Genomic DNA, 27,919 nt, shown 5'->3' with positions numbered 1-27,919 from the left:
TTCATAAACAAATCATTGCAGATGAAAGCAGAGATCAGATATTCCCACAAGGATGAAGAAACAAAAAATGGAGGGTTTTCTCTTTCTTCCCCAGTAACGTTGGTCTGGGATCCTTTTATTCTTTATGTAAGCCTTGGGACTTCTTCAGTTTCAGTTTGAGGATGTATCATGTGTTTTTCTTTTACCAGTGATACTTTGTCCTCTGAAGATTCTGAAGCACTCTTTAAAGCTAAGTGCACAAAATGATTTCTGAGCTGATTTCTCTGCACATTTTTTGCCACAGGGAGTATTAGTATTATCTTACAGAGTCTTAGAGATAATATTAGCTTACTGTATGACTGTGTGATACAGCACAAAACCATATGTTGCATCCAGACTGCAAGAGCTGGGAGTACACTGTTGGCTTAATATAGAAATGGATCAGTGTGTGTGCATGTATGTACATACGTGCACTACTTCTGTCTCCATGTACAAGAATATAACCTGTTTAGACCCATGTATACAAATGTATACAAATACATGGAAGCAAACTTTATGGGAAGTTTCTTTTTTTGCTTTGTATTGCCATATTACTTAGCTCTTCCTTTGGCATTCTTTTAATTTGTTGTTTGCTGAACAACTGGTAAAGCACTTATTTAAAGATAGACAAACATATTGCATGCAGTGATACTTCCCAATCAGAAAATGTATCAGGATGCTTATGAAACCTTGAGGTGTTACCTGAGGATTTCATATGTTACCAAGAGAAAAGGGAGACAAATGAGTATTTCTAAGTGAGAGGTGAGGAATCCCAGTTAGCAACAGCAGTAAAAGATGCTATGGGTAGGCCAAAAATAACTTTGCTCGATATTCCCTCCCTCAGTTGAGACATAGCCCCAAATGTAGCAACAGCAATGTCACACCTCTCAAAGCTGTCCCTGCATGGCACACCTAAAAGTACTTTTCTCTTTTTCAAAGGCTGTAGTAAATGTAAACCACCTATATATGTACAGTGTGATCCTTATTAACCACATGGAATTGAATCTTGGTCTTTAGACAGGTGTATGAAAATTTTTATTTTCAACACTTGATAGAAGAATTATAGTCGCAATCACTTTTCATTGAAATGAAGATATCTTACAAATGTTTCAATTTTTAGTTCCTAGTGCTCCCAGGGATATTGTTTTCTCCAATGTGCAATCAACAAGTGTGACCTTGAACTGGAGACCACCAAAATCTATCCTTGGCTACTTTCAAAACTACAAGATTACCACACAGCTACAGTCCATCCATTGCAGTGACTGGGAAACTAAGGGATGTATTGAATATGAGATGCATCGATATTTATATGAAAATGTGTTGGACGACCGGATAGAAGAGACAGTATACGGACTGAAAAAATATAGATGGTACAGATTTGCAGTTGCTGCTAGTACAAATGTTGGTTATGGCAGTTATTCACCTTGGATTTCTACGCAAACACTTCCTGGCTGTAAGTAAGGATGTCTGCCATGTGTCATAATGCTGTAACAATGTGTTGTTCACCTAATTAAGCAAGAACGCTTGGTAGAAGTTATTTCTTCATAGACCTACAATATTGGTGAAGTTAATAAGGATTAACTGGTGAAGTTAATAAGCAACTCTTCACATGTGAAATATCACAATATAAATCATGTTGTAAGTATGTATACTTGATACTGCTTTAGAATATGATGCCTTTTGTGTGCTTTACTATATTTACTGCTTACCCAACAGCAATTTCATTCCTCAGCCCTATTCCAGTCTAGAATTGGTAAGTCTGAATTTTGGCTATTTTGGCTTTTTATGCCATCTTTAGTACATCTTCACATGTGGGATATGCCAATGAAAAGTAGTCCTTTTTTTAATTCTTTGACTAAAAGTCTATTCACTAACATCATAACACTTCCCTGAAATTCTATTGTATGTTCCTGGCAATAGAATTTAAGCAATAGTTTCAGAGGAAGATTTCTTTCCAATATCCTATCTACCTAAAGACATTACAGATCAGAGTAGCCATGTACAGTAACCAGTACAGGTCTGCCATGACACATATCAGAACTGTCATGCCTCAGCTGAAGATTGCAGTTTCCAAGTAAGAGAAGAATTAATTGTCACAGATAAGTCATCACTACATATTTGAGAGAAGGGGACATGAAACATAAATTATTTAGGCAGTTGTCATGAGGACATATGACCTTCCTTCCCAGCCTGCAGCCAGCCTAGGTCAGAGCACATCTGCGATCCAGCCTCTGGCCCATGTAGAACAACAATGGAGAATTACCATGAGTGGCCTGACTAAATCACAGATCCTTCACTCCTTTCTCCATCCAAAGTAATCATAATAGAGATACCAGTGATTTAAAGAGCTGTGTTCCAGGGACTACGCAATGGTCCACATACTTCCTTTGTTCCAATCCTGTTTTTACAATCATACGACATGAATTAAGGAGGCTTTTATATAATGTTCCTCATAGTATCTGTGCACTCTCTGTACAGTAATACATCCATCTATCCTTAAATGCCTCACAGTTTTTCCTTTAGGTAAGGAAATATTGTCATCATTTGCAGATGAGAAATTGAAACAGATAAATTCTAAGCCCCAAAGGGCAAAGAGATTTGGACACTGTGATAGTGAACATCACAACAGCCCATTTTTTTCACACAAAGCACGAAGCAGTCCTTTGAACTGAGAAGTATTGTGATCAACCGCAGAGTCATTTTCATGTGCACTTACTTTCTTTGTCCAGTGGTTCTTATGGGGATGCTATGCTTGTAAATTAATGCAATATTTTAAATGAAAGTGTGGGGGGGGCGGGAAATGAAAAAAAAACATAACCCCAGATGGAGCAGAAAATAGCTAACAGAAGCCGTGAAACTCTTGAGACAGCAGCTCGGGGGAGATTTCTTACTATTAGATGGACAGATCTCAGTTGCTGACATATGCAAATATTTCTCTTTAAAAAATTGTTGTTGAGTTTGGGGAGTTTAGAGATTTAAACTGGGCAGAGAGGCAGATATTGAAAACACAGTCAGATAAAGTTAGGATCCTTTTTATGGCTTCCTCTCTGGACAGTGATAATTTGGTCTAAGAGAGAACCAGTCTCCTGTCAGGCCCACTGAGGAGACAGTAGTTAAAAGTATAAAAATCTCATTAGACTGCACAAACCCTTTCCATGCCAACATAGTGTTGTTCCCAGCAGTAGGTCCTCTGTATGCTCTATTAGCTAGTTTAACAAATGGTGATGAAATAGAAGTCAAAAAAGTTCCACCAGTTCTTCCAGCCCAAGTGTCTGGGTGAGGGAGGTGGGCAGCAACAAGTTTTCCGTGAGCTAAATCAGTGACACATCAGGAGATGAGCTGCCTATAAAACACACCACTGCGGAGTCAAGGAAGCATGGGCACTGTTCCAGGTATCGTAGCTTGGTGCTGGTCTTTTTCCTGGAGTAATGGCAATCAGCTGAGGAGGAAAAAGAGAGGAAGGCGACATGTCACAGCTGGGTAGCCAGCTGGCAGTTCCAGCGTGCTTCAGCAGTGCTGGGAGCCTCCCTGAGCAGCGGCTGATCTTTAGCAAGGGCAGGTCTCTAGGTACCTGACCTCATACATTCCAAAGACTAGTCTTTGGAAACAGACTGAAAAAACCTTAGTTCCCCCTTCTCTTTTGCAAAGGGTACTGCCTGTAGCAGGGCAGAGAAATTCAGGGTGCACAAACAGAACTATTGCTCTGGGCAGCCTTGCGGAGTGTATCCAGAGAACAGGTGTTGATCCCCCTCTCCTTTCCCTCACGGACAGGACCAAGCATCCTCTGGATTAGCCTGCTGGTACACGGCCAATATACATGGTCTGTTAGGGCTTAAGGGTGCTTAGCTGCTATGTAAAATACACTGAGTACTTAGCCCATAAAATCAATGGGAGTTGTGTTTGCAGATTTGAGGGCAGAAGTTAGCCACTCCCTGATTTTCAATAAATGAGATTGCTTCTGTCAAAGGGAAAGTTACCTTGGTTGTGAAGTAATAGTCAAATGATTTTTCTTCAGAAATAATTGGGTTCTCAGAAATTTGTGTTTATCTCCATCCTAAAGAAAATATTATAGTTATTATACTCATATTGAGGAAGCTACAGCATTTAAGCTGAAAACCATTAGACTAATTTCTCAGAATATAAAGAGGTGAAAAAAACAACAGCAAAAATTATGTAACAGAAACCCTTAATATTCTTTACAAGTGTTGGGGACATGCCTGTTGTGCTAAAGCAGAAATACCTGATAATTCTGAATATCCAGTAACTAAGGTGAGGATCTTAGCTGCTTATTTCAGTTGTTCAATATGAAGGTAAATTCAAGGCTACAGGAATTCCTTTTAGGATTCTGTAACTCATTTGCAAGCTTAAAACCAAAAATAATGGCTGTATTCCATAGTGAAAGTGAGTATAGCATTACTGTGTGGAAAGTGTTATAGGTTGTTCAGTGCAGTCCAGTTCTCACATCACATGGATAAACTATTCAACCTTCTGTCTTGCAGATTATCCTCACAGGAATTGTCCTACTGTCTCATAAAGTAGTCTGATGGCACTGTTATTACCTAGCTGATGGATTACCCAAGAGCCAAATCTACTCTGCAAGATGAAATATTTTCAACATAACGTAGATTTATATAGTTACCAGTACAGAAGATCACAGTGTTGTGTCACAGTAAGGGCAAGGGCAAGAAATGTTTTCCATAGCTAGAGAAACTTTGTTCACTCACACCTGCACTTACCCCCAGACATTTTTACGTTGATAAGGAGAACAACATTGGCCAAACTTGTGCTTTCTAAGAAAAAAAAAATAATTTTTGAGGGTGAGTGTTAGGTTGAAAATGAATGGCAGTGAGATCGCTGACCTCGTTTTGGATCTCATACAGTTACACAATGCAGTGCTTTTTGGTAAACTGCCAAGTTTCCTAATGCCAGGATATACTGAGATACAAAGGAAAATCCCAGATGTTCGAATGTTCCATGAAGGCTAGGACATAGATGCATGGGGCAGAGGGTTATGCATCTCTTTTCAGCACCTTCTTTCCCAATCCCTGCTGATACCCACTTGCTTGGCATAAATAAATGCTTCTGTGTGGTGAGAAGTAATAAGATTTCATGTCTTGTTGTTGTATGCCCTTTCTTCTGGCAGGTTTTGATTGAGACAACTTGTTTTCCTTTGTTCCTTTCATTCTTTCAGAACTAAACATTGGAAAGTAAATATGGCCTAATACCTGTATTTAAACGTTTATGTCTGTAAAAGTAACCTAGGTGATTCTAAAATGAAATAACTGAACCTCAAGCTTAATTTTTGTTAGGAAAAAGAAAAAAAGAACTGGTCTTAACCAAACTGGCAAGCATGAATTTCTGGCAGAAGACTGGAGTGTTCAGTCTTGTTTTTGAGGATTATGGTAAATAATGGGCTATCCAGACTTATCTTCAAGCTAACACACTTAACTGCTGCCTTAGCATCAGGACACAGATGGATGAGAAAGATGACCCTGACCTCCAAAGACCAACATTCCTGTGCAAGGATAGAAGCATGATAATCAGGAAATGATGGTTATTAGTTACAGAAAATGCATTATTGTGAAAACCAGGAGAAAAGTGCTTATGAGAGGAAGTGATTGGATTATGGGGGAATGAGAGAATAAGACTAGGTCATTTCTGCTGAGTAAATTGCTGTGATTTATAAGAGAAAGGGTATAGTGATATCATGGCCTCATATTGACTAGATTCATTTCACAAACAAACCTAAATCAGAACGTGGCAGTTACCCAATGAATGAAACACAGTTTTAAAAAGGATGATTTTTTAAGACATAAAACACATTAGACACATTTCCTTTTCTAGTTTTCCTTCTAATTATACAGGTTATTTTGAAAATTTCTCTAAATTTCAGTATCATTCAGTTAATGTCTGATATGGTACTTTTCATGATAAAAATAAACCAGGTATTAATGCATAGATGTATTTTAGATATTTATCTTAAATACAGCACACTCAATTAGAGTTTTCTTGCAAAGATCTAAAAACATTTTAAATATAAACTGCATATGGCAAATTATCCATTTAAGTAACCTCAGGCTGGATAATTTGTAGGTTAGATTGTGCTTGAAAATTATTTCACACCATCAATGTCTAATGCATAAGCATAAAGTGGCTTCTGAAAAAAAGTATTGGGAGATAAAATGCCCCATTAATGTTGCAAAAAAGTAAAGGAAAATTGTCTTAGCAAACTTGGTTGGTTTGGAAACTAAGGCTCAAGAAGCTATATATATAATTTTATAGTGTTTTTCAGAAATTTCAGCTGGTAATAAAGATACTGCCACTGCCATAGTTACTGAAGGCAGTATTTACACTAAAAGGCACTGTTTGAGCAACAAATCTGACACGCGTTACCTGGAAAATAGGCTTAATTTGTGCTTATATAATTTTTAGGGAACTAAACTATAGTTTATAGTCCTATAGTTTTTGGGGAACATGCTTGCCCTTGTATTTTGCTTTGTGTCTTCTAACTCCCCACCCAACAGCCAGCCTTCTCTGAGCAGTCTCCTCTTTCACTACGCTCCTGTGCTTTCAGAGTTCATTCAGTTACACTCTTCATTCAGTTGTTCCATGCTATTCAGTATTTTTGGGGACTGCTTCCAATAGTTGAATCTGATCCTGCCTACAAAGTCTGCTAGATTCCTGCTAATCCCAGCACAGCAATCTACGTCCCGTAATCCAACACCCTAAACTTGTCATAGCATCTTATCAACTCAAATCTTCCTGTTGTATTCTGCAACCATGGTGCAAAATTTTCACCTTCACAGTGTGAAATTTTACGATTTCTCCTTATTAATCTTTCACACATAATTTCCATAGCTACATACCTCCTTCCATGCTATTTTTCCTTTTCCTAACCTGTTTTCTACCGAAAAAACTAAGTAGCCTCGTGTACACTACAATTTTCCTCATTAAGCCCTCTTACCTAATGATTAATGGTGAAAAGAATCATATTCATGTATTAATCATGTTTGAGAAAAGAGACTGCATATTCTGATTAGGATATATATGATACTTTTACCATTTTTTAGAATGGACTATTCACTGATATGTGTTAATCATAGCTGTATTTTTGATGGTAGGCTAAAAAAAAAGGCACCATGAAGCCAAGTTCTGGAAATCTCTTGTACAAATCTGTTGTTACTTCTATAACACTGATAGGTATCACAGTTTTCTTTTTTTATTGTAGACCCAAAAAAGGCACCATGGAGCCAAGTTCTGGCATTATCTACAAATCTGTTGTCACCTCTATTCCAAATTTTACTTTCCTGAACTTTACCACAGTCATTATAAAAAAGTAATACCACTTACTGAGAATTGCTGTGTTGTTATTATGATTGAAGTAATTTCTTATTCATGAATAAGAGATAACTAGCTTAATTCATATATCATCTTGACAAAAGGAAATTTTAGGAAAATCCCATTTCTTAATGTGAACATTCTTACATGAACATGCTTACAATTCCTATAATTTTTGTGTGTGTGTTTTCCGGAGTTTCTCAACATGTTAAGAATAAGTTGAAAGAGAATCTAGAAAATATTTTTTTTCTGTATAAAATGCTTTGTTCTAGTACAATTTTTTTTCTAGCATGCAGAAGACCTTGTGTTTTTACAATTTCTTGTTCTTCAATGATTCATGTGACATAAACAAATATATTATGCTTGTCTATTTGTCTAAATAGTTATATATTTTTCTTGTGTCATGTAAAATATATATAAATTACTTATAATTAAAAAACCCTATAATTTCAGTTTAAGATGAAATTGCAGGGAGCTCATACTCTACAAAAGTATTAATTGCAATGGAAAATGTTTTTCTAAATCATACTCTATATATGAGAAAGAAAAAATGTTATAATTATCTAAACAGTGTCTAATGGTAGATTTGTGAAAAAGTTTTATTTTCAGGTTGAAAAATAATCTCTGCTGACCACTAAAATCACTGGGTTATTTTTTGTGAACTTCTTTGGCCATGATCCATGTACATATTTTTTTCTACAGCTCCAGATGGTCCTCCAGAAAATGTGACCGTGTTAGCTACATCTCCTCACAGTATTAATATCAGCTGGAGTGAACCTGTCATCATTACTGGACCAACATGCTACCTTATAGACATTACCTCAGTAAGGCAACTGTTTTATTGTTGGTAGTAATAGAGATGTTTGGTGATATAAATACCACAGTAGATGTTCTTACAGAAATTACAGGACAGACACAAACTAGGTTGAAAAACAATATGGCTGTGTCTATTTCCACATAAACTTCACATAGGAATTAGCTGTACATTTATAAATTTCTTAATGGGAGATAAATTAATTACTTGGTATTAAAAAATGTGTGATAATAATAGGTCTTGGAATGAAAAAAATATAGCTATAAATGTATACAGGAAAACAGTAGCTGAGCTTTGTGGAGGTGTACCTCTTTCTAACAATAATGATGCTGTTTACCTGTAAAAATAATTACTTTGGGATTTTTCTTCAGAGGAAGGAAAAGTTCATTGCCATGATTTTACAAACCACAAACCACAGTGCAGAGCCTAGGAAAAAGAGGTGACTTGTATAAGGTTTCACCATATCAGAGGGCAAAGTTTAGTCAAACTTGATTTCCCCCTTACCACTTGGTGCACTGCCCATCAGATTAGCTGTATTTTGGTAGCACAACAATAACACTTCTTTCTCTTTCACCTTTATAAGCAAAAAAAGGCTGACATAAGAGGAAAGCTGTAGTGGCCTTTCTCTTTTCATCCTCTGCTACCCTTACAATACTCCTTAAAACAACCATTAATAACTCATTTCCTTCCCTGTGGCAAGATATGAAACTTTCTAAGTTTGAGCACGTGAGAAGTTTTAAGTAGGATATAGGTTCCCTGTTCTTCCAGAAATTATAAAGACAGGGCTATCAGTGAAAATGGGGAGCAGTTTACCAGACTTTACCCAGGAAAATGCTGTTTGTAGCCTTAAAAATCTGGAATCAGTCTGTTAGATAATAGGAAAAAAAAATTAAAGACTACATCAAACTATTTAAAGGCTTTAAATAGAAAGCTTTTTTCAATTTTCTGAGAAGGCAGTAAGACTATTATGTGTATCTTTTCATTGTCTCTGAATCAGTTATAAGAATTAGAGATATGCTAAAATATTAATGCTGAGATTTTTGTGCAATCAAAACTTCTAAGGAGATCAATAAAAAAATGCCAAATATTTTTAAGCTCCTCTGTAAAGTTAAAAGACATAGAAATGTACAGACTTGCTACTTTCTCTTCCTCTGACTTAATTGTACAGTATGTAGAGTGCAATCTGTTCAGTTCTGAGCACACTTACCTACCATAACAGTAATATGACAGGATGAAGGATGTGCAATAACAAGGGGAATACTAACAGGGGAGGAATGATTCCTTGGCCAATTGAATAGGTCAATAGAAACTACATAACAATTTTTATTTCTTCTTTACTAAAGTTAGAGAAGACTTTTTCTTTGTCAAAAGTTCCTGTCGTTTTTGACTAAACAGCATTATAGTGCATCAACCAAAAAAATGATTTTCATGCTTTTGATAAAACTTCCAAATTCAGTTTTCAAAGTTTGATTTTTTGTGCGTGTAATATTTAATCAATATTTATGTAAACAATTTCTCCTCTGTCTGGTAATTCCTAAATTATAAAAAGGATATCATCTGGTTCTACACTATGAAAATTTTATAAATACCTTATAAATATGTTACTGTAAAAATCATAAAGTAAGATGAACTATGGAATGCTTGATGTGAGCCTGACAGCATCCAGAAGGAACTTAAAAATCTGTTTTAAACGTTCGGTTTGAAGGGCTTTGGTTTTGTTTTTACAAAATGGATATTTTTTTCCAGATATTTTTCGGATATCTAGCTTTATGTTTGGGGATTCCTTGTAATCAGATGTTGTTTGTCTAATCATCAATAACTACAGGTGTCAGTTCTGTAGCTAATCATCTTAGTAGACAAATCTATTCCTTCTTAAAGGCCAATAAAGTTGTCACAACCTTTTTCAGTGGAAATTTCAGTATATATTTTATTGTCCCAGTGGGAAAATTTTTATGAAGACTCCAAATTCCACAAAATTTTTGTATGTACAACTTTACTCATTTTAATTCTAAACTGAGTATCTTTAAGGATTTATAAAATTAGTCTCACAGAACAGAATAATTTCAGATTTCTGCTCTGTGATGTCTTTATTCCTAAAAGGTAGTAATTAGTATTCATTAGTGAATTAGGGTTCTGTTTAAATTGCTAGGATGTTCCTTGCAGTTACATATTGACATACATAATGATGTAGTGGTGTGATTCTATTTTAGCTCTTTATAAACATTTATATGCCAGATGTTTGGTAGTCAGATGGGAAAAAGTGTTTCAGCTCTTGATGGCCATCCCAGAAAATGAATGTCTGTTTAGTCCATCAGAAAGTTTAGTTCAGGTTAATTCTCAGTGGGGATGTATGCATAACTGTCAAATAAAAGTTATGCTTGAACTATTCTAATATTTTAGCAGCTGTATTTAATACAGATTTCATCCAGTGGGAAAACTACTGTACAGCTACCTAATCCTCTTTTCAAATTACACACTGAAGAAACAGTAATGAAAACATCACTAACTGAAGTAGTGGGTATAGACATAAAAAGAATTTTGTAAATGATACTTGATCAAACACTAGAAAAGCTCCCATTTTTTTCTTTTTTTTAAGCTAACATTAAAAGTGATTAATTGGCTATAAAGCCCAACACTGTCGATTTTGCTACAGAACTACAGATTATTTGAGATGTATGGATGATAGGGATCCCAAGACATAATCCAGTCCATATCCTGCTCTAACACAGAAACAAGTGTACCTAAAGTCTTACTCACAAATCATTCATTATCCTGTTCTTAAAAATGTCCAGAGCTGAAAATTGCTCAGTAACCCTCAATAGATTGTTCTAGGTTTTAGATATTTAGATATATCATTGCAGTTTTTGCAGTTTTTAATTCTAATCTTTTTTTAGTGCAAATATAATTTCTATTTGTGTTTTCATGAACACTATAAACAATGGTATATCTTAAATTTAATAACATCATTTTTTATATTTTGAAGTTGTTACTGTCTTCCACCATCCTCCCTTTTCTAGATTTAACTCAAATTATTTCTCCTTTCCAGCTTTTCTAGTGAGAGGATGCTCCTTCCCCACTGTCTTACAAGTATTGCTTCTATTAATATATCCCAAGATGAATACCACTTTCTGCAGTCATAACATTATATATTGCTGCCCAATTTTCATTTTGTTTTTTGTATTCCAAACAATTTTCTGCTATTCCAAACAATTTTCTGCTATATAGCTGCATATCTTCTGGATCTTTGCCTACTTTGATTCCCATTTCAGGTTGCTACAGCTCCCCTGGACCAGTGTCTACTAATTGATTCATGTTTGCTTGGTGGAAGACAGCACCAAGCAAACAGCCCATTTCCTTAATCCCATACTATGTGAAGTGGTGAAGAGGCAACACATGGGTGAGATGGGAGTGCACTCACCTGTGCAGCTTTCTGGTCTTGATTGCTGGAGAATTTTTGTGAACACTTTTATGTAAATGGTTAGAAAAGTGGAAAGATAAAAGTTAAATAAGGTGTTCAAATAATAATGTCCTGCTTTCAGCTCTTTCAAGTCTTGTAATAATTTTTTTTAAAAATATTATTTTACAGGTAGATAATGACAATTATAAAGCTCAATTTCTGAAGACAAATGAAGAGGGTAAAGTCTTAGAAATTTCTGATTTAAAAGCATTTACAAGGTATTCGGTAGTAATCATTGCCTTTACGGGGGATGTTAATGCTGCACTCCTTGAAGGGCAGGCTAGTTCTCCAGTAATTGTCTCCACTTTTGAAGCAGGTTTGTATTTTTCACTATATACATCCAACTTTGCAGTTTTTCTTTCATCTGACAAATAAATGAGAGTTTTGAACACATGGTGCACTTTTAATGAAAATTTTTACTCACAGTGGTTTTTTTAATATTTAAAAAGGTGGCAGTCAATGAAAAAAGTGATGGTGATAATAAGTGCTAAGACTTACCTTTAGGGTAAGACACTTTTTTTTTTTTTTTTTTTGAGGACACAATCTGTGTATTCTCTGTGGAAGGAGGTTGCTAGTGAAGGCCCACAGGGATCTATGCTCCAGTCAGCTCTTCCACAGATTCAAAACACTCTGGAGGAATGGGGTAGATATTAAGGTGACAAAAGTTGCTGATGCTATTAAGTTACTCAGAGAAATAAAACTGAGAGGTGAGAGTGAGGAACTGTGTAAGGACCTCATGATTCTGAGAGGCTACATTACAGAAGAGTAGATAGCATTTACTTAGGAAAATATAAACAGATGTACATGGGGAAGACATAATTCTAGCTTTACATACATAGCTCCTGGTTATGTTCTGTCTGCTATCTTTGCTGGGTTTGAATTGTTCACTAAGGATATATATAAACAAACAAACAAAGCAATAAAAATATTTTCTGAAAAGATACTGAAGTTTCATTTCAGACTAATTATCAACTGTGTATAAACTACAGTTGCCTTATATCTAGTGAGATTAGCTGCAGATCAACTTTTTTAGCTATATATGAAGGTTGATTTCAGATTTAGACATACTACACAGTGATTGTATTTATCATTTATCTTTTGTTTAAAGTCCCTAATGAGTGTGTGTATATTATGTATAATGCCTTTAATACATTAAATTGTAAGGATTTCATGACCTGTTTATATCCCTGGAGGCTGATATGGTCTTTTACTTTGGAAGAATGATTGAAGATTAAATTAGGTGGTAACTGGGTCTGTCCTATGAGCTATCTTTTTTGGTAGCCCTCTCTCTTATGTAAAAATGTGATATGTTAGTATGTGCAGTAACCTTAGAGTTACTCATCTCACCTCATCTGTTTGTATAGTCTAGCATATGGCTGACTTACTCCAGGGAAGTCTGAGTAAGCATTTGTTGGCTGGTGTAAAAAAACTGGAAGGTATGACAACTGCATCTAAATCCGTGGCTGAGGGAATGTGTTTACCTTCAGTTGCTTGATTTCACTATTTAGAGGTCATGCTACATACTTGTCTGCTCAGGTAGAGCAATAAATATTTAGCTGCCTGGAAAGAATGTTATAGCCTTTTTTTTTTCAAATAGGGACACTGGGGAAATGATTTATAACTTTGCTGTCTTGAGAATAAACTACTGGAATAAGTTTCTGACAAAAAACTGTCTTTGGGAAAAATGCATGTTGTGTTTGTGTCTGGATATTGGCTAGTGGAAAATTTTTTCCTAAAGAGTTAGCTGTGATGAGCAGAGACTCTTAGGAGCATGGTGGCTTGTTTATATTGGGAGGGAGCTTGCTGTTGACAGAGGGCTTTCAGAAAGGGATAATCAAGACTAGCACTTGCTTCTCGCTTGTCAACCCATGCAACGATTTGTTTACACCGGATGTATTTCAAGGTATAATGATGCCTTCAGGCTTTCTGAGTAGAAAATCAGAAGAAGCTTTTCTGATAAAGACATTCCAAGGGCTATCTAAAAAATATTTTTAATATTTGTAGTATTAAATTCTATCATTAAGAATAGGATTTCACTAAATATTAAATTTTTATTCCTTATAAATATTTATATATGCAGTAAGGATTTGAGATTTCTTTAATAAAACCAGAAAATACCAATGAAAAAATACTGATATACAAAAATATAATTTGTAACTTTTCAGGTTTTACTCTAATAGTAATAGTAGTAAACCGATTAAGTGGATCATTGAATTATTTATTTCAGTACCTGAAGACCCACCTAACAACATAACATTTCAGAAGATACCAGACGAAGTAACAAAGTTCCAAGTAACATTCGTGCCACCATCTGAACCAAATGGAAATATTCAGGTGTATCAAGCTATGGTTTACAATGAAGATGACCCAGCTGCCATCCAGATCCACAACCTTAGTGTCATTGGTAAAACAGATCAGTCAGTTACTGCCATGATAGAAGGACTAAAAGGAGGACATACCTATAATGTCAGCGTAAGAACTGTTACTTTTTCTTTGGCATTTTTCTTTGGAATGAGTGAGAGATTAGTCTGAATAGGGAACTTAAACCTAGGCTGAATATGAGATTTTCATGGCAAGAATGTTAGCTGGGGTGTGAAGAGAGACAAGTCTGAGGAATGAGGGGAGCAATGAGAGGGTAGAGCAAGTGGGAACAGGACACATCACTAGTGGTTAGCTTTGTACTGTGGACCACCAGTTCATGTGCTAGCAAAGCAGCCTGTGGCACATCATCACAACTACAAGACTAAATTCCTCTCTTAATTCCACTACTTGCATTGCTCATTTGGCTTAGATGAAAGGTCCAGTTCTGCAAGGGAAGCTTGCTAGAAGTATGTGCATGAAGTCCTTTCAAATAATCAGCCTAGGACAGGAGAGGAGTCGACATAACTATTTAAGTGGGCATGTTTTTCTCCTTTTTGTAAGAGCTATAAGTGATGAAGTGTTACTGTACTTATGACTCTAAAGAAGTATGAAGTAAGTTCTAGCAGAGTATGAATGGCAAAAGGAGTGTTTCAGTATTCATTGTTGCTTCAAATATATCCAGACTTTGCTAGTTTGAAGCTCTTACAAATAAACATTAAAACAAGTGTTTGTTTTTTTAAGGTGTATGCAATTAATGGTGCTGGTGCAGGGCCAAAAATTCAATTGAAAATAACCATGGATATAAAAGGTATGTTTCATAAAATACCCTTTAGCTGAAATCTCTATAAATGCTGAAGAAATTGCTGTTACACCTGAGTACACAGTTGTGTGCCTTTGTCTTTTATTTAAAGATGGCATAATGTAGGAGCAGGAACTCATAACTGGCAGCCTTGAATTGCAGTGCTCAATTTTGCTGCATAACACTGATCATTTGCTATTCGTATCTGAGTAATACTGTAAACCATGTGCAAACTCAGTGAAGTAATCATACTGACCAGTATTTTAGTTACCATCAGCACACAGCTTAAAAGAATATCACAGAGGTATAGCTAAGTATACAGTATCACAGTTGTGGAAATAAATACAGTCATTGACTGAAATTCATTGAGAAACTGAGACTCAGTCTTTTGTTTTGTCTTTTAATTGAAAACTGATATGCAGAGGCAGTTATCAGAATACAGTTTTTAGAGGCTTAAGGCATTAAGTAGAACATTAAGTTTTCCCTGAACCTATGCTGAAGATTTGTCTTGCATAACACAGCTATGTGCCTCAACAAAGTACTTGTAGTGAAAACATTTTAAAACAAAACTTTGTGATATATCTTTGTTTAAAAACAGAACCACCACGACCTAAAAAGAAACCAACACCAGTTTATGATACCAATGGGGCATTACTCGTCACAGCTACAACAATTACAATCAGAATGCCAATATGTTATTACAGTGATGATCATGGCCCTATCAAGAAGATACAAGTTCTTGTTGTGGAAGCTGGAGGTAGAATTTTATAAGTTCTCTTGAAAATTGTTTTGAGGTTTTTTAATTTCTTTATTTTCAGGATGTTTGTCTTTTCTTTTTTTATTTCCTTTCTTGGGTCCCAGTAATTTCACTTTAGAAAGCAGCTAACAAAGTCACTTCAGCTGTGGCAACAGTACTAAGAGCAAAGTATCTTTCACAATACTTGTGGGCTGGGTACTGGATTTTGGGAACACTTGCCAATGAAGAATCACCCGTGCTGTTTGAAGTCACCAAGATTATTCTGGCCCTATTGTTATCATTGTATTTTTTTATTGCCCATTTCCTTTAAAAAAAAAAAGTTTGGCATTTGTGAAAGGTAGATCAATCTGAAACTTTTTTTTGCAAGGTTATTCTTCTGTTGCTATTAGTGTTGCCTGCAAAAGAATGCAGTCATGTGCAGTTGATATTTCCATTTCAGAATGGGGGCAGAGGGATTTATGTAAATCCCTTCTGTAGACTGTGAGTTAGAATGGGTATTCCCTTGTATGGACTGATGAACATTTACTCATATGAACTGCCATGATGCTCTTTTGAGTAATTGCCCACCAATGTGAGTGGGAATTTCATGACAGGACATCATATGGTCAGGCTTACTTTACCTAAAAAGGACAAATTCCAGTTATTTAATTCCCTTGTTTTGCTTGCTTTCAAAGCATAGAAGCATTCACACTAGGGGAATTCACATTATGTCTCTTGCCTTTTTCTGAATTTTGCATTTTAGCACTAATCCTACATACATTTACTTCATAGCTATTGCTGTGAAGATTCTCTTGAATGGATAGACATACAAATACCATGTTAAGCAACATTTTGAAGATTTTTCTTCTGAGTTTCTGGGTACTATCCACTTATGAAAATCTAGTCATTTCATTTATGAAACAGTCTTAAGAGTAAACTCATATTACTGTCTTTGCTAGCCGTGCTCAGTTTAAAATTCAAGTGACTCACTCTGAGTTAACAAAATATAGATAGTGTGGATAACAAGGAAATTTGGGTTCAAATGCAAATACAGTTATAGACTTAGTTTTGTAAACAGCAGTGATAGTGTGCTAAGCTCTTAAAAATATTAATTTCCTATTTAACTTCTTTAATTACAGTCTGGTTAGAATGTAAATTGTATCTGATTGTTTCTTTTCTTGATAATAGCTCAGCATGATGGGAATGTTTTTTTTCTTGATAATAGCTCAGCATGATGGGAATGTTACTAAGTGGTATGATGCCTACTTCAACAGACCAAGGCCATATTTTACAAATGAAGGCTTCCCAAACCCACCTTGTATAGAAGGAAAAGAAGATCTGAGTGGCAAAGAAGAGATATATGTCATAGGTGCTGATACTACATGTACAATACCAGGCAGTCAAGACAAAATATGTAATGGCCCACTGAAACCAAGAAAGCAGTACCTGTAAGTACATTTGTCTCTATGTTTGTCCAAGAGAAAGATTTAAGTGAAATACAGATTTACACAAACATATGAAACGTAGTTCAATTATCAAAAAGTGGAGACTGAAATGATCTTCGTGTGTCTCTAATTTTACATTTTTTGGCTGAGCATAAATATGTGTGACAAATCTTTTAAAGTGTTCCAGGTAACAAAAGATGATTACTGAGTTCTTAAATTAAATAAGACCAAATTCAATATAAGTAATTAATACAGTCTGATTACACATTTAATATATTGACACTGAGTCCTTGATGTCTGTCATAACATCAACTTAGCAGGTGAATAATGATTCCAGCTTTTATTTTACTAAACCTGAAAAATAGTTTTTCGTTTCTATATGAAATAATATTTAAGAAAATGCACATAAAATTTTATTTCATTAGGGTTTTTTGTTTTATTTCACAGATTTAAGTTCAGAGCAACTAACATTAAAGGACAGTTTACAGATTCTGACTATTCTGACCCTGTCAAAACATTAGGTAAGGACAGTGTCATTTACTAAGGTATTTCTCTACTTCCAAAGAATCTAGACAATTCCATACTTCTTTTTAGTGCAGTGGTTTCCCTGCAGTAAATATTCTCTATTTTTGTTGGACTATCTTAACCAGAATGGCTGAGGAAACATATCCACTCTTTTGTGTGTCCTTTTGAGGTTGCCAAGTGGTCTTACCTCAGCCTGGACTGTTCCATGAAGAAGCAGTACTGACAAAGTTTGTTAGCAGAGATTCAGTTATACCAATAAAAATACCATTTTAACAGGATAGGTCATCTTGCTTGGAGAACTGCCAAAAACTATACTGTTTGTGCAGTTTCCCTCTGTGTTGGATGTAGAGCTGTTAATGCATACTCTCCACAGTAAAAAACTGTCCAGATGGCCAGACCCAAAGAGTAGTGGTGAATGGAGTTACATCCAGCTGGTGGCTGGTCACAAGTGGTGTTCCCCAGGGCTCGGTACTGGGGCCAGTTCTGTTTAACATCTGTATCAATGATCTCGACAAAGGGATGAAGTGCAGCCTCACAAAGTTTGCAGACAACACCAAGTCGGGCAGAAGTGCTGATCTGCTTGAGGGCAGGCAGGCTCTGCAGAGGGAACTGGACAGGCTGGGCAAATGAGCCAAGCATGAGGTTCAACAAGGAGAAGTGCTGAGTCCTGCGCTTGAGTCGCAACAACCCCACACAGCGCTGCAGGCCTGGGGAAGCGCAGCTGGAAAGCTGCCTGGGGAAAGGACCTGGGGGTGCTGGCTGACAGCCGGCTGAACATGAGCCAGCAGTGTGCCCAGGTGGCCAAGAAGGCCAACAGCATCCTGGCTTGTATCCAAAACAGTGTGGCCAGCAGGACTTGGGAAATAATCGTCACCCTGTACTCAGCACTTATGAGGCCACACATCAGATAGTGTATTCAGTTTGGGCCCCTCACTACAAGAAAGACATTGAGGTGCTGGAGTGTGTCCAGAGAAGGGAAATGAAGCTGGTGAGGGGTCCGGAGCACAAGTCTTCTGAGGAGCGGCTGAGGGAACTGGGGTTGTTTAGTCTGGGGAAAAGAAGGCTCAGCAGAGACTTAATCACTCTCTACAACCACATGAAAGGAGATTGTAGGGAGATGGGTGTTGATCCCAACACAACTCTGCTCCCAAGTAACACAGGACAGGACAAGAGGAAATGGCCTCAAGTTGTACCAGAGGAGTTTTAGATTGGATATTAGGAAAAATTTCTTCACTGAAAGGGTGCTCAAGCATTGGAACAGGCTGCTCAGAGAAGTGGTTGAGGTATTTAAAAGACATGTAGATGTGGCACTTAAGGACATGGTTTAGTGGTGGACTTGGAAGTCCTGGGTTAATGGTTGGACTTGATGATCTTAGAGATCTTTTCCAACCTAAACAATTCTATGATTCTGTGATTCTATTTCAATGAGCCTAGTGTAGGAAATCTCTTGGCTGCAGATCATTCCTTCTAGTGGCAGCTCATCTGAGGGCATGACCCTTTAGCCCTTCATCCTTTAGACACAGGCAAAGCTTCATATTAATAAACTAATATTGTCTAATAGAATTCATCAGGTTCTGTTGTCACTCGCCAATAGTCCAGCTGTTATGGGGTCTCAAATCCAGCATAAATTCCTCCATGGCAGTGTTGAACTACCCCCAAAACTGGGAGTGAAGACTCTTGTAGCAGATCGCAATAAGATCTGTAAGTTCTTTTAATATATTGGTAAGCCAAAACTTTCTTAGCTAAGCATTAGCCCTGACTTTCTGAAAAGGGATCCGAAGACAACTGGTTGAGTACCCAGAAGAATTCTAGTGGGCACATATTTTTCGTTTGGCATTCATCTTCTGTGATATGAGCTCCCTTATTCATCTAATCCATGTTAGAAATTTGTTACATGATCTGATACTGAAGATCCTGAAATGATAATTCACTACCTGAATATTCTGAAAGGATCTGGCACTGTATCTGTAGCCCTGAATGTTTTGGAAAGTGCAACACAAAAGTTGTCTTTATATGTTCTGAATTTGAAAGTTCTAAGCCAATGAAGCAAATAGTTTGCCAAGTAAGAGAAAGACAGTGTGTTCAGTCAGGGAAAACAAGTCTACTGGAAATTATCCAACTGTATCCAGTCCTCTGGGCAACTTTCTCCTTTCTAACAGAAAAGTCTGCAATGCTTGAAGAAATCATGCTTCAGTGGCAGGCAGATAGTGTAATTCATTTGCTTCTGTATTGCTACTGAAAACCCTTGACACATTCTCCTTTGATGTAGATCATAAAGAAGCAAGTTCTGTTTGTATGCTGAATAAAAAGCAATAGGAAAAATAATAGACCTGATAAATTCTTCAGTTATCCATGGCTCCTCATACCCATCCAGTGCCTTCTGTGCTAACATTTAACATCAAGCACTGCTTTTAAGATAGGCACTACAGCAAACTCCTGTCTAGCCTTAACTTCTAAATTTCAGAGCCTATCCAACAAAAAATAAAACTTAACTGGAACAGATAATTAAAAGTTTCTTCTATGCTTTCTTGCAAGTGTTGTGGAATCAACACCAAATTCATATATCACAAGTGATGCAGGTACTGCAGTTGAGTAGCCTTGAAGACACAGTACTGGCAATGCTATTACCAATGTCATCTTAAAAGAATAAAGGAATTTAGATTTTTTTAGACACATCTTCTTGTGAGACACATAACCTGAAGAACCCTGTCCAAGTGTTTCGTTACAGATGATGCTTTGGTTATATGAACTTCAGACTTGCTCTGGAAGCACAACCCAGAAAACATACCAGAAGGATAAGTAGCTCTTAGGTATCTCTATGACAAATTACTTCTATTCCACTTGTAACAACAGCATCTTTTCAGAAGAAATTTATGCTGCCTAAAATCAGAATTGCAATTTAATTTTAAATCAATTACCTTTTTTTAAATAATCACTGAAATTCATGTTTTTCCAGCATTACACTTTCCTTTTAGTAGATAAAACGCTGATTTGAAATTTGGCAGGGGCATTCATGGCAGTTCAAAAAACCCTACATTATTTTGGTTTCTGAGTCTACTTACAGAATAGGTAGGTCTTTGATCTGGAAAATCAGAAAGCTAACCTTGTATCTGTGCAATTCAATACTGCGTGTTAAATATGTTTGAAGCAGAAAAAAATATGGAAAACCTATGAAAGACTTCTCTGTGGCAGGTGCAGATGCTCTTGTTAAACAATAGGAACTTTGCCATGGAGGAACACTGAAGCAGAAATTACTGGAATACACAGCTGCAATAATGATTTTTTGATTATGGTAAAGGATATGTTGTAATATGGTGCTCCCACTCAACCATACTTGGAGTACCACAGCTCTCCTCTTGAGCTGGAGAAGTGGAGTTTCTCCTTCATAACCCATGACTGACATTGCAAAAGTAACATCTATACTACGATGAAAGGTCAGGATTTTTCCATGAGATAATTAAGATGGGGTGACAATTACTATTTAAAATTCTAATACAAGACAGCCTATAACCTTTTCATGAACTCTGGTAGCTAGTTCAAAATCACTGTGGGGCAGCTGGTAGTCCTGTGTAAGTGTAGACTTTTTCCATATGAAATACAAAGCTGATGGGACAGGAAATAATTAAAATGGGGTTTCCTGACACTTCCTTTTGCATAAAAACCTACCTTATGATATTCTATTATTGCAGTTTGTTATCATGATGTATTGAGTTGCAGCACCTCAGAATTATACAACATGATGTCTTCTGTTTTCTCTCCTTTCCCTGGCCCATGATCATCTCTACAGACGTGTGTAGTCCTCCCCTGTTGCAAAGTAGAAGGAAATGTAATTTTTTGTTCTTGGTGGGTATTTTGCCAGCACTGTTTTGTTTAATAAGATCAATAATGTTTGGACTGATGTTAACTGTAGGGTTTAACATTGACTTCACTGTTTAGTGCAAAATAAATAGAACTGTTGTAGAGGCTCCTCTGTAGATTCTTCTGTTCTTCCATATTACTAACATTTGTGCCTCATCACAGAGATCAGTGAGTGGCAGGGACTTTTTCATTCCTTTTTTCCTTGCAACGCTGTTTATGTTCTTGCTTTTCTGTTGTCTTTCCCTGGCCTAAATTGTTCTTACCTTATAGTGTCCAGTGTCGCATCTGAAACTTTGCTAATGGGGTGGAAGAATTATTTCAGGTATTTTGTAAACTGTACTTAATTCTGTTGTCTATCATTTCATACAGGTATGATATTACTTATTCATGTTGGTTTTGGTCTACAATAATCTCAGACTTTCTTCCAATAAATTTCTACCTAACCTACTGTTTACTATGCTGTATCATTGTAGCTGATTACTCCTGCCTATGTGTAGAACCATGCACTTGATCTAACAAAACTGCATCCTACTGTTTTAAGATTATTTCTTCAGCTAAATCAGGATTATTTTGAATTTTATTCATTTTCTCCAATGTACATGCAGTCCAGATCGTCCGCAACATACTCTCTAATCCAAAAATCAGAGCCTTTTGAGAGAAACAAAGGTAGGACTTTAGTGTTTCCCAGTGTGTCCTTGGGAGGATGTTGTCCCTTGAGCGGGAAATCTGTTTCATATAGCAGGAAGCAGTACATTTTTCTGTCCTTCCTGGAGGATGGACAGGAGCTAGGTTTTCTACAGTGGAAGCAAGTGGAGGTGAATGTCAGCATAGGTGGACAATACCGGCAGTAGCAATCCCTTCGTTTTTGTATTTTCACTGTGTGCCTAAGGAAAAAAGAGGCTGAGACTTTTAAGATATGGACAGGATTACCAGGAAGGATGGGAAACTAAATGAGCTTCAGAAATTTAGCACCAAAGAGGTTCATAAAGAGGTCTAGAAACTACTGATTTACATGGTTTATCAGTCTCTGAATGAGCCTTCATTCTCACCTGTGTTGACTGATTAGAATACCAGCGCCTTTAGCTTTTTGTCATAGACACCTTTAAGATCACTTTTGACCTGCTGGTGGTTATTCCTAACAATATCACCAATTCCCACATAAATACAGAGCATGAGTTAATGGTCAGTGAGGTAGATTAATCCAGAAAGTTCAGATCCGATCACTGGGTGGGTTCCTTCAGCACCCTGAGGAGAGTATCTCCAAGAAGCCATCTTTTGTTTTGTGCCTGTGAGTGGTAGCTGCAAGCCTCATAGCTTTAGAGTTGCGGCTGTTCCTTCTCCGCTTCTGGAGCTTAATTACTCCTGGCTGCTAGAGTAGTGTGCCTGTTCTTGGATACACAGACTGAAGCAGGAGCTCAGCTCAGGCTGGTGTTAGGACTGTTGTTACTACAGTGTAGACCTACCTTAACCTGTTTAGCAGTAAAACTGAAAAGTGCCAGGGTCTGACTGCACATATTAGCATTATGTATTACATAGATCAGCAATACCTAGGAACCTTTACATAAATGGTTTCTGGTTTTGTTACATTTTTCTTTCCTGAGTAGCTCTTCAACTGACACAAAACGGATGCAGTTGTACAGAGGGAAAATTGTCTGTATCTCATTGTTCCCTGATTTTGCCCTGTCAGAAATCAAAATTGTAATTAATCTGCGAAGTATTAGATTTCCACTTTCTGTTACAGGTGAAGGACAGTCAGGAAGATCTGTAGAAGTTATCCTTGCTGTTACTTTGTGTATACTTTCAGTTGTTATTTTGGTGGCTGCAGCGTATACTTTTGCCAGGTGAGATTTATGTATCCATGCCATACCATGTTTGCAAGAACTCAGAAATGTTTTACAGACGAGTTGAAACAGTCCTATAAATGGAACCAATCTGTCATTTCAAAATAAATTGCATTTTCTTTTTTGTTTTTCTTTTCTTCTATGTAGAAACTTAAGGAGGGACTCACAAAAGCTTTAGTCTAGTGAGGATAACCTCCATAGATGAAAGAGAAAAAACAACTTCTGCAGAGGGTAAATCAGAGCAGTAGCCTATCTTACCTTTTACAGCTACTTCTCTATTGACTTGAAGATACAGATCAGTGTCAGCTGGCTGCAGTTAGCATGATGGCTAACCCTTTTGACAGCTCAATATGAATTAAATACTCTAACTTCTGGTTTCTGTCTTACTAATACATTTATTAGTGAAATACATTGACATCTCACATGTGAAAGAGAAATTGACTTCTAATTCAAATTGTGAACAAAACGTCCATGTAAAGGAGCAGACTGGATACTGCATACATGATGTTTACTCATTTATCAGAAGTTCTGTTCTTCCTCATCTGCATCATTAAGGCACTCCCAATGAATTTGTGTAGGAAAGCTAAGAATATATAGGCTAGACACCTTCCGTATGAATTTTAGGCAATGTAACTGTTGGACTTGACTAAATCACACTGTTGGAAGGAAGAGCAGAATAAAGGCCAAGGAAGGATTCCTGGCAACCATTTTTCAGTTTCAGCCTGTCTAATCAAAGTATTGGCATACATGTTCTTAAATCTTTTGCCTGTTTATTTTTCACCATTATTTTCTGTTTAGAATTCGGCAAAAGCAAAAAGAGGGAGGCACATACTCCCCACGAGATGCTGAAATTATTGACACTAAGTTCAAACTGGATCAGTTGATCACAGTGGCAGACCTGGAACTGAAGGATGAGAGATTTACACGGTAAGCGTACTCCTTAGGCAAAACAGTAGTCCAAAGGGGCTGTAGCCATGACCCCTTTCTGACCTTTGCTTGTTTGGAAGTGTTTGTGGTGTTCTTATTTACACAGGTCACTGAGATCCTCTTTCAAAGAATGACCTCCATCCTCAAGACACTTCTCACTAGCTTTTAGAAAATCACTTAATCTTCAGCTCTTTTTACAGCAAGATAAAGATCTAAGTGCAAATCACTGTTTAATTGTGTTAGAAAAAAAAAAGGGCTACATATTTTTAAACATGCAGAATTTCTGGGTTTTTTTGATGGCCCTGTTTTGTGTAGACTACAAAACTACATAAGCATTTTGAAAAAGTCAAACTCCCAGAAGTCCTGGCTAGCTAATTCAAGAACAAATCTGTCATTGTTTAATTGACATTTAGAAAGTGTTTTTTTCACAAAGGGATTTGCATAACATCTGGGTTTCTGTGGAGCTCAGCACATTGGCTATCTTGACATCTGTTCCTTTAAGGTATATGCAGCAATTCCAGGCTATTCATATTTTCTGTCCAACAAAGAATCTTGTCAGCCATATTTATCAAAGGAAATCTGCTCTTTCAGACTCCCAGAAATACGAATATTATTCACTGAATAAATGTAATGATGATTCTAAATAATACATGACATCCAACTGAGTTAGAAATGTTTGGTGAACATTCTTTACCTGCCTGTATTTTCCCTGCTGTTTCACAGATGAAACACTGTGGTATGCAGTCTCCTTAAAGATGAGAAGCCTAAAAGTAGTCTTGCCCTAGCAGTCAGGCATCCTACTGTTGCAGACTAGGAGTAGCTGGAAGATGAAAGGTTGTAGCTGTTGTTTTGTTTGTGTGTAGATGTCTATGTGTGTGGTAGAGAGTAAGCTGATTGCATGTACAAACCTGTTTAAAGTAGTGCACACAAGAATGGCTGCTTGTAACAGATGAGAAAACATACTATAAATCATCTGGAAATCATCGACATAATGCGTGTGGTATGTTCTGTGTGGGGTATATGTCATTCAGATAGCGTTGTATAGTACCTGCTAATAACAGCAGAAAACATTCTGTAAAGAGAGAACCATTGCCAATGCACTGTGATAACTGTGACTCATATGAATGATCTTGATGGATCTTCAAAATGGCCTTGTTTCCAAAGTGTTAGCTGAATAAGAATGGTACTAATTTTGTTTACATACTAAAGTGTTAATGGATTTTACTTCCAGATACTCTTCATTTTTCTTTAGACGCAAGGAGATATTTGTCATCCAGTAAGTTTTTATATTATTGAAGCAACGTGGTGTGTTTTCTGTGCTGTTCTCTGTGTGCTATATTGAACGATATAGTTAATCAAAATGAAATGTCCATCTTTGCAGCTATACTAATGGCAAACAGTGGTATTTGTCATTTTGAAATCATGTTTATTTTTAGTCTCTAATATTAAGGTATAACAGTTCCACAAGTATTTTGAAATAAATCAGGGCAATTTTTACATGGAAATTATAACACATGACAATACGGCACTGCTCTATACAACCTATCCTTGAAGCAAATGTAGTGCGAATGTAACATAAGAAACATGCTGTTTCTTTGCTTTGGCAGTTAGAATGTATGTAGTTAGGAGACGTTCTCTTTTTTTCTCAGCTGCCTTTGGTACACACACTGCAGCTGTTTTGTACTATGCTACTACAATCTCAGCAACATATCCACGAGTCAAATCCTTTTTCAGCTTGCGGAGTACTGTTCTGCCACTTTTCTGTCTAAATTGTGTGTAGTTTAGATTTGTATAGTCTCAAAACTCTATAGGGTGATTGCAAACTACAATATTTCATACCTATGTGCACTTCATTGTGTGATTTATGCACAGCAAGGCCTTTACTGAACAGTGCTTCAGCAGTTTTAGTTACATCACCCTTATTTTAATGAGTCAGTCTCACATTTTTGTTATCAATTTGTCATGTCCTTCCATCTGTATTTTTCTCTTTCCTCTTTCCCCGCTCCTTCAATGGCCAAAAGCAAACTCTGTTCTGCCATTCTTGTAAGGTACATGATGCAGCTGTTAAATTTTGGACTATTATTTTTCAAACAGTAGTGGTACTAAAGCTACAGCAGGCTCCTTGCCCAGGTTCTTTGTTGGACATTACAAGAAGCTGTTGAAGTGCAGGCACCAACTGAGAGTTCCTTGGGACAGGATTCATACCATCATTTCAACTGGAAGTCAGTAAATGTACTATGGGACTCTACTAGATAACATACATACAGTAATGAGGGGAAGGATATCCTTTATCTGCTCAAAACTTTTTAGTTTATTATGGCTTTTTTTTAAGCTTTAAAGAATGTTTCACTATGTGTAAGAGTCTTTTCTGATAATGCCAGTGACCAAAAGAGACATTTTAGGTGTCTCTAATGCTGTCTCTCATATAAATACATCCTTCCTGGTAATGAGTGATATCAAGAAGCTACTAGAAGCTTCTTGCACCAAGAAGCAGCATGCAGCAAGGCAGCTTAGTGCAAAACCTGATGTCTAAAATATATTCGCTGCCTGTTTTCAGACTTCCACAGTTGCACTGCAAAAGAACTTTTGTACCTGTTGCCTTTGGGGAATAGCTATGTAGAAGTCAATCACAGTCCTAGTTCTTGTGTTGTCCTTATCATTCTCATGATTTGTGGTTTAAGCCGTGACATGTTAGCATGTTACATTATTGTATTACATGTTGATGACTGCAGTATAACCTTTACAAATTTATCGTGCTTTTGGAATGGGACTGTGCATCACTGCATCTGTATAACCTACTGCTATATGTTGGCTACGTTTAGTCAGCTATCATCTCAGCTGTGTTTGCAAAGCTTGCTGTGTTGCAGAATGCTGGTTTCAGTTCATGTCATCTTGTAATTATATGAGGAAAACAAACATGGGCAGACTCCTTTTCCAGGATGACTTATTTGTATTTCTTGGACAGCAGTAAATCAGCTGAAATCTGGTCCAACTAATTATGCTTTCTACCCTGAAAGGGTGATGCTGGGAGTTTGTGTGAAAATCTTAGGTGATAAAACAGCAGTATAGACTTTTTTCTGTATCTGCTAATAATCCCATTCAGTACACATTTGAAGGAAATGCTTTGCAAACCAGATGCTTTGTCATTTCTCAGTCAGTATACTATTTATTATGTTAGCTACTATAAATCAGTAAAGGCATGGACTTGCATCTGACACAGTTCATCCACAGAATCAAGATACTCTAACCTTCTCCATGAAATCCTTCTTGACTGTCTCTCATACATTGTCTCTTCAGACATTCTCTCATACTTAGTGGATTGTGGTCTGTGATCTTGGGTCATATTCTCAGAAAATTTGGGCAGCTGGTATCACATGAGAAATAAAAGGAAGTGCAAAAAGGTTTTTCTGTTCTGTAAGAATACGACTAGAAATATTTTTTATCAGTCTTAGCAGATCAAAAATTCAACAGCTTGAGAAGTATTGAAGCAAAACTCAGCAATTGTTCAGTAAAGGTTAATAAAAAAAATTATTTCACACATTTTTGTAACTTTTTAAATATTAATTATTTTGAATTACAAGTCAATTTAAGTAGAAAAAACATCAAAATTAAAAGTGCCAAGCATCCAACTTTGCCAATTTTGAAATTTTTTTGGAGTCAACATTTTTTTCAACTCGGGAAATGCATGGCAAATCCCAGTTCCTAGTAGTATTTTTTCTTAACATGACCGTCATCAGTAAAAAAACTACTTGCAAAGCTTCAGTGTCTGACAACTACTAATACTAGCTAGTATGTATACA

General features: G+C 36.6%; 1 protein-coding gene across 2 annotated transcripts in view; it reads left to right on the top strand.

Moving 5' to 3' along the window:
- PTPRQ (protein tyrosine phosphatase receptor type Q) overlaps positions 1–27,919 on the top strand; it is a 141,827-nt gene that overhangs the window by 90,800 nt on the left and 23,108 nt on the right. For both annotated transcript variants that reach the window (XM_055809351.1, XM_055809350.1), the window contains exons 43-53: positions 1,139–1,471; positions 8,059–8,180; positions 11,757–11,943; positions 13,855–14,099; positions 14,730–14,796; positions 15,386–15,544; positions 16,749–16,971; positions 17,416–17,489; positions 23,093–23,192; positions 23,991–24,119; positions 25,351–25,395. In XM_055809351.1, the coding sequence (XP_055665326.1) occupies positions 1,139–1,471; positions 8,059–8,180; positions 11,757–11,943; positions 13,855–14,099; positions 14,730–14,796; positions 15,386–15,544; positions 16,749–16,971; positions 17,416–17,489; positions 23,093–23,192; positions 23,991–24,119; positions 25,351–25,395 (1,684 nt within the window). The remainder of the gene's footprint in view (positions 1–1,138; positions 1,472–8,058; positions 8,181–11,756; positions 11,944–13,854; positions 14,100–14,729; positions 14,797–15,385; positions 15,545–16,748; positions 16,972–17,415; positions 17,490–23,092; positions 23,193–23,990; positions 24,120–25,350; positions 25,396–27,919) is intronic.

The sequence above is a fragment of the Falco peregrinus genome, chromosome 6 (assembly GCF_023634155.1).
Source record: "Falco peregrinus isolate bFalPer1 chromosome 6, bFalPer1.pri, whole genome shotgun sequence".
Classification (NCBI taxonomy): domain Eukaryota; kingdom Metazoa; phylum Chordata; class Aves; order Falconiformes; family Falconidae; genus Falco; species Falco peregrinus.
Note: the sequence above shows the minus strand (reverse complement) of the source record. Positions and strands in the feature narration are given on the sequence as shown.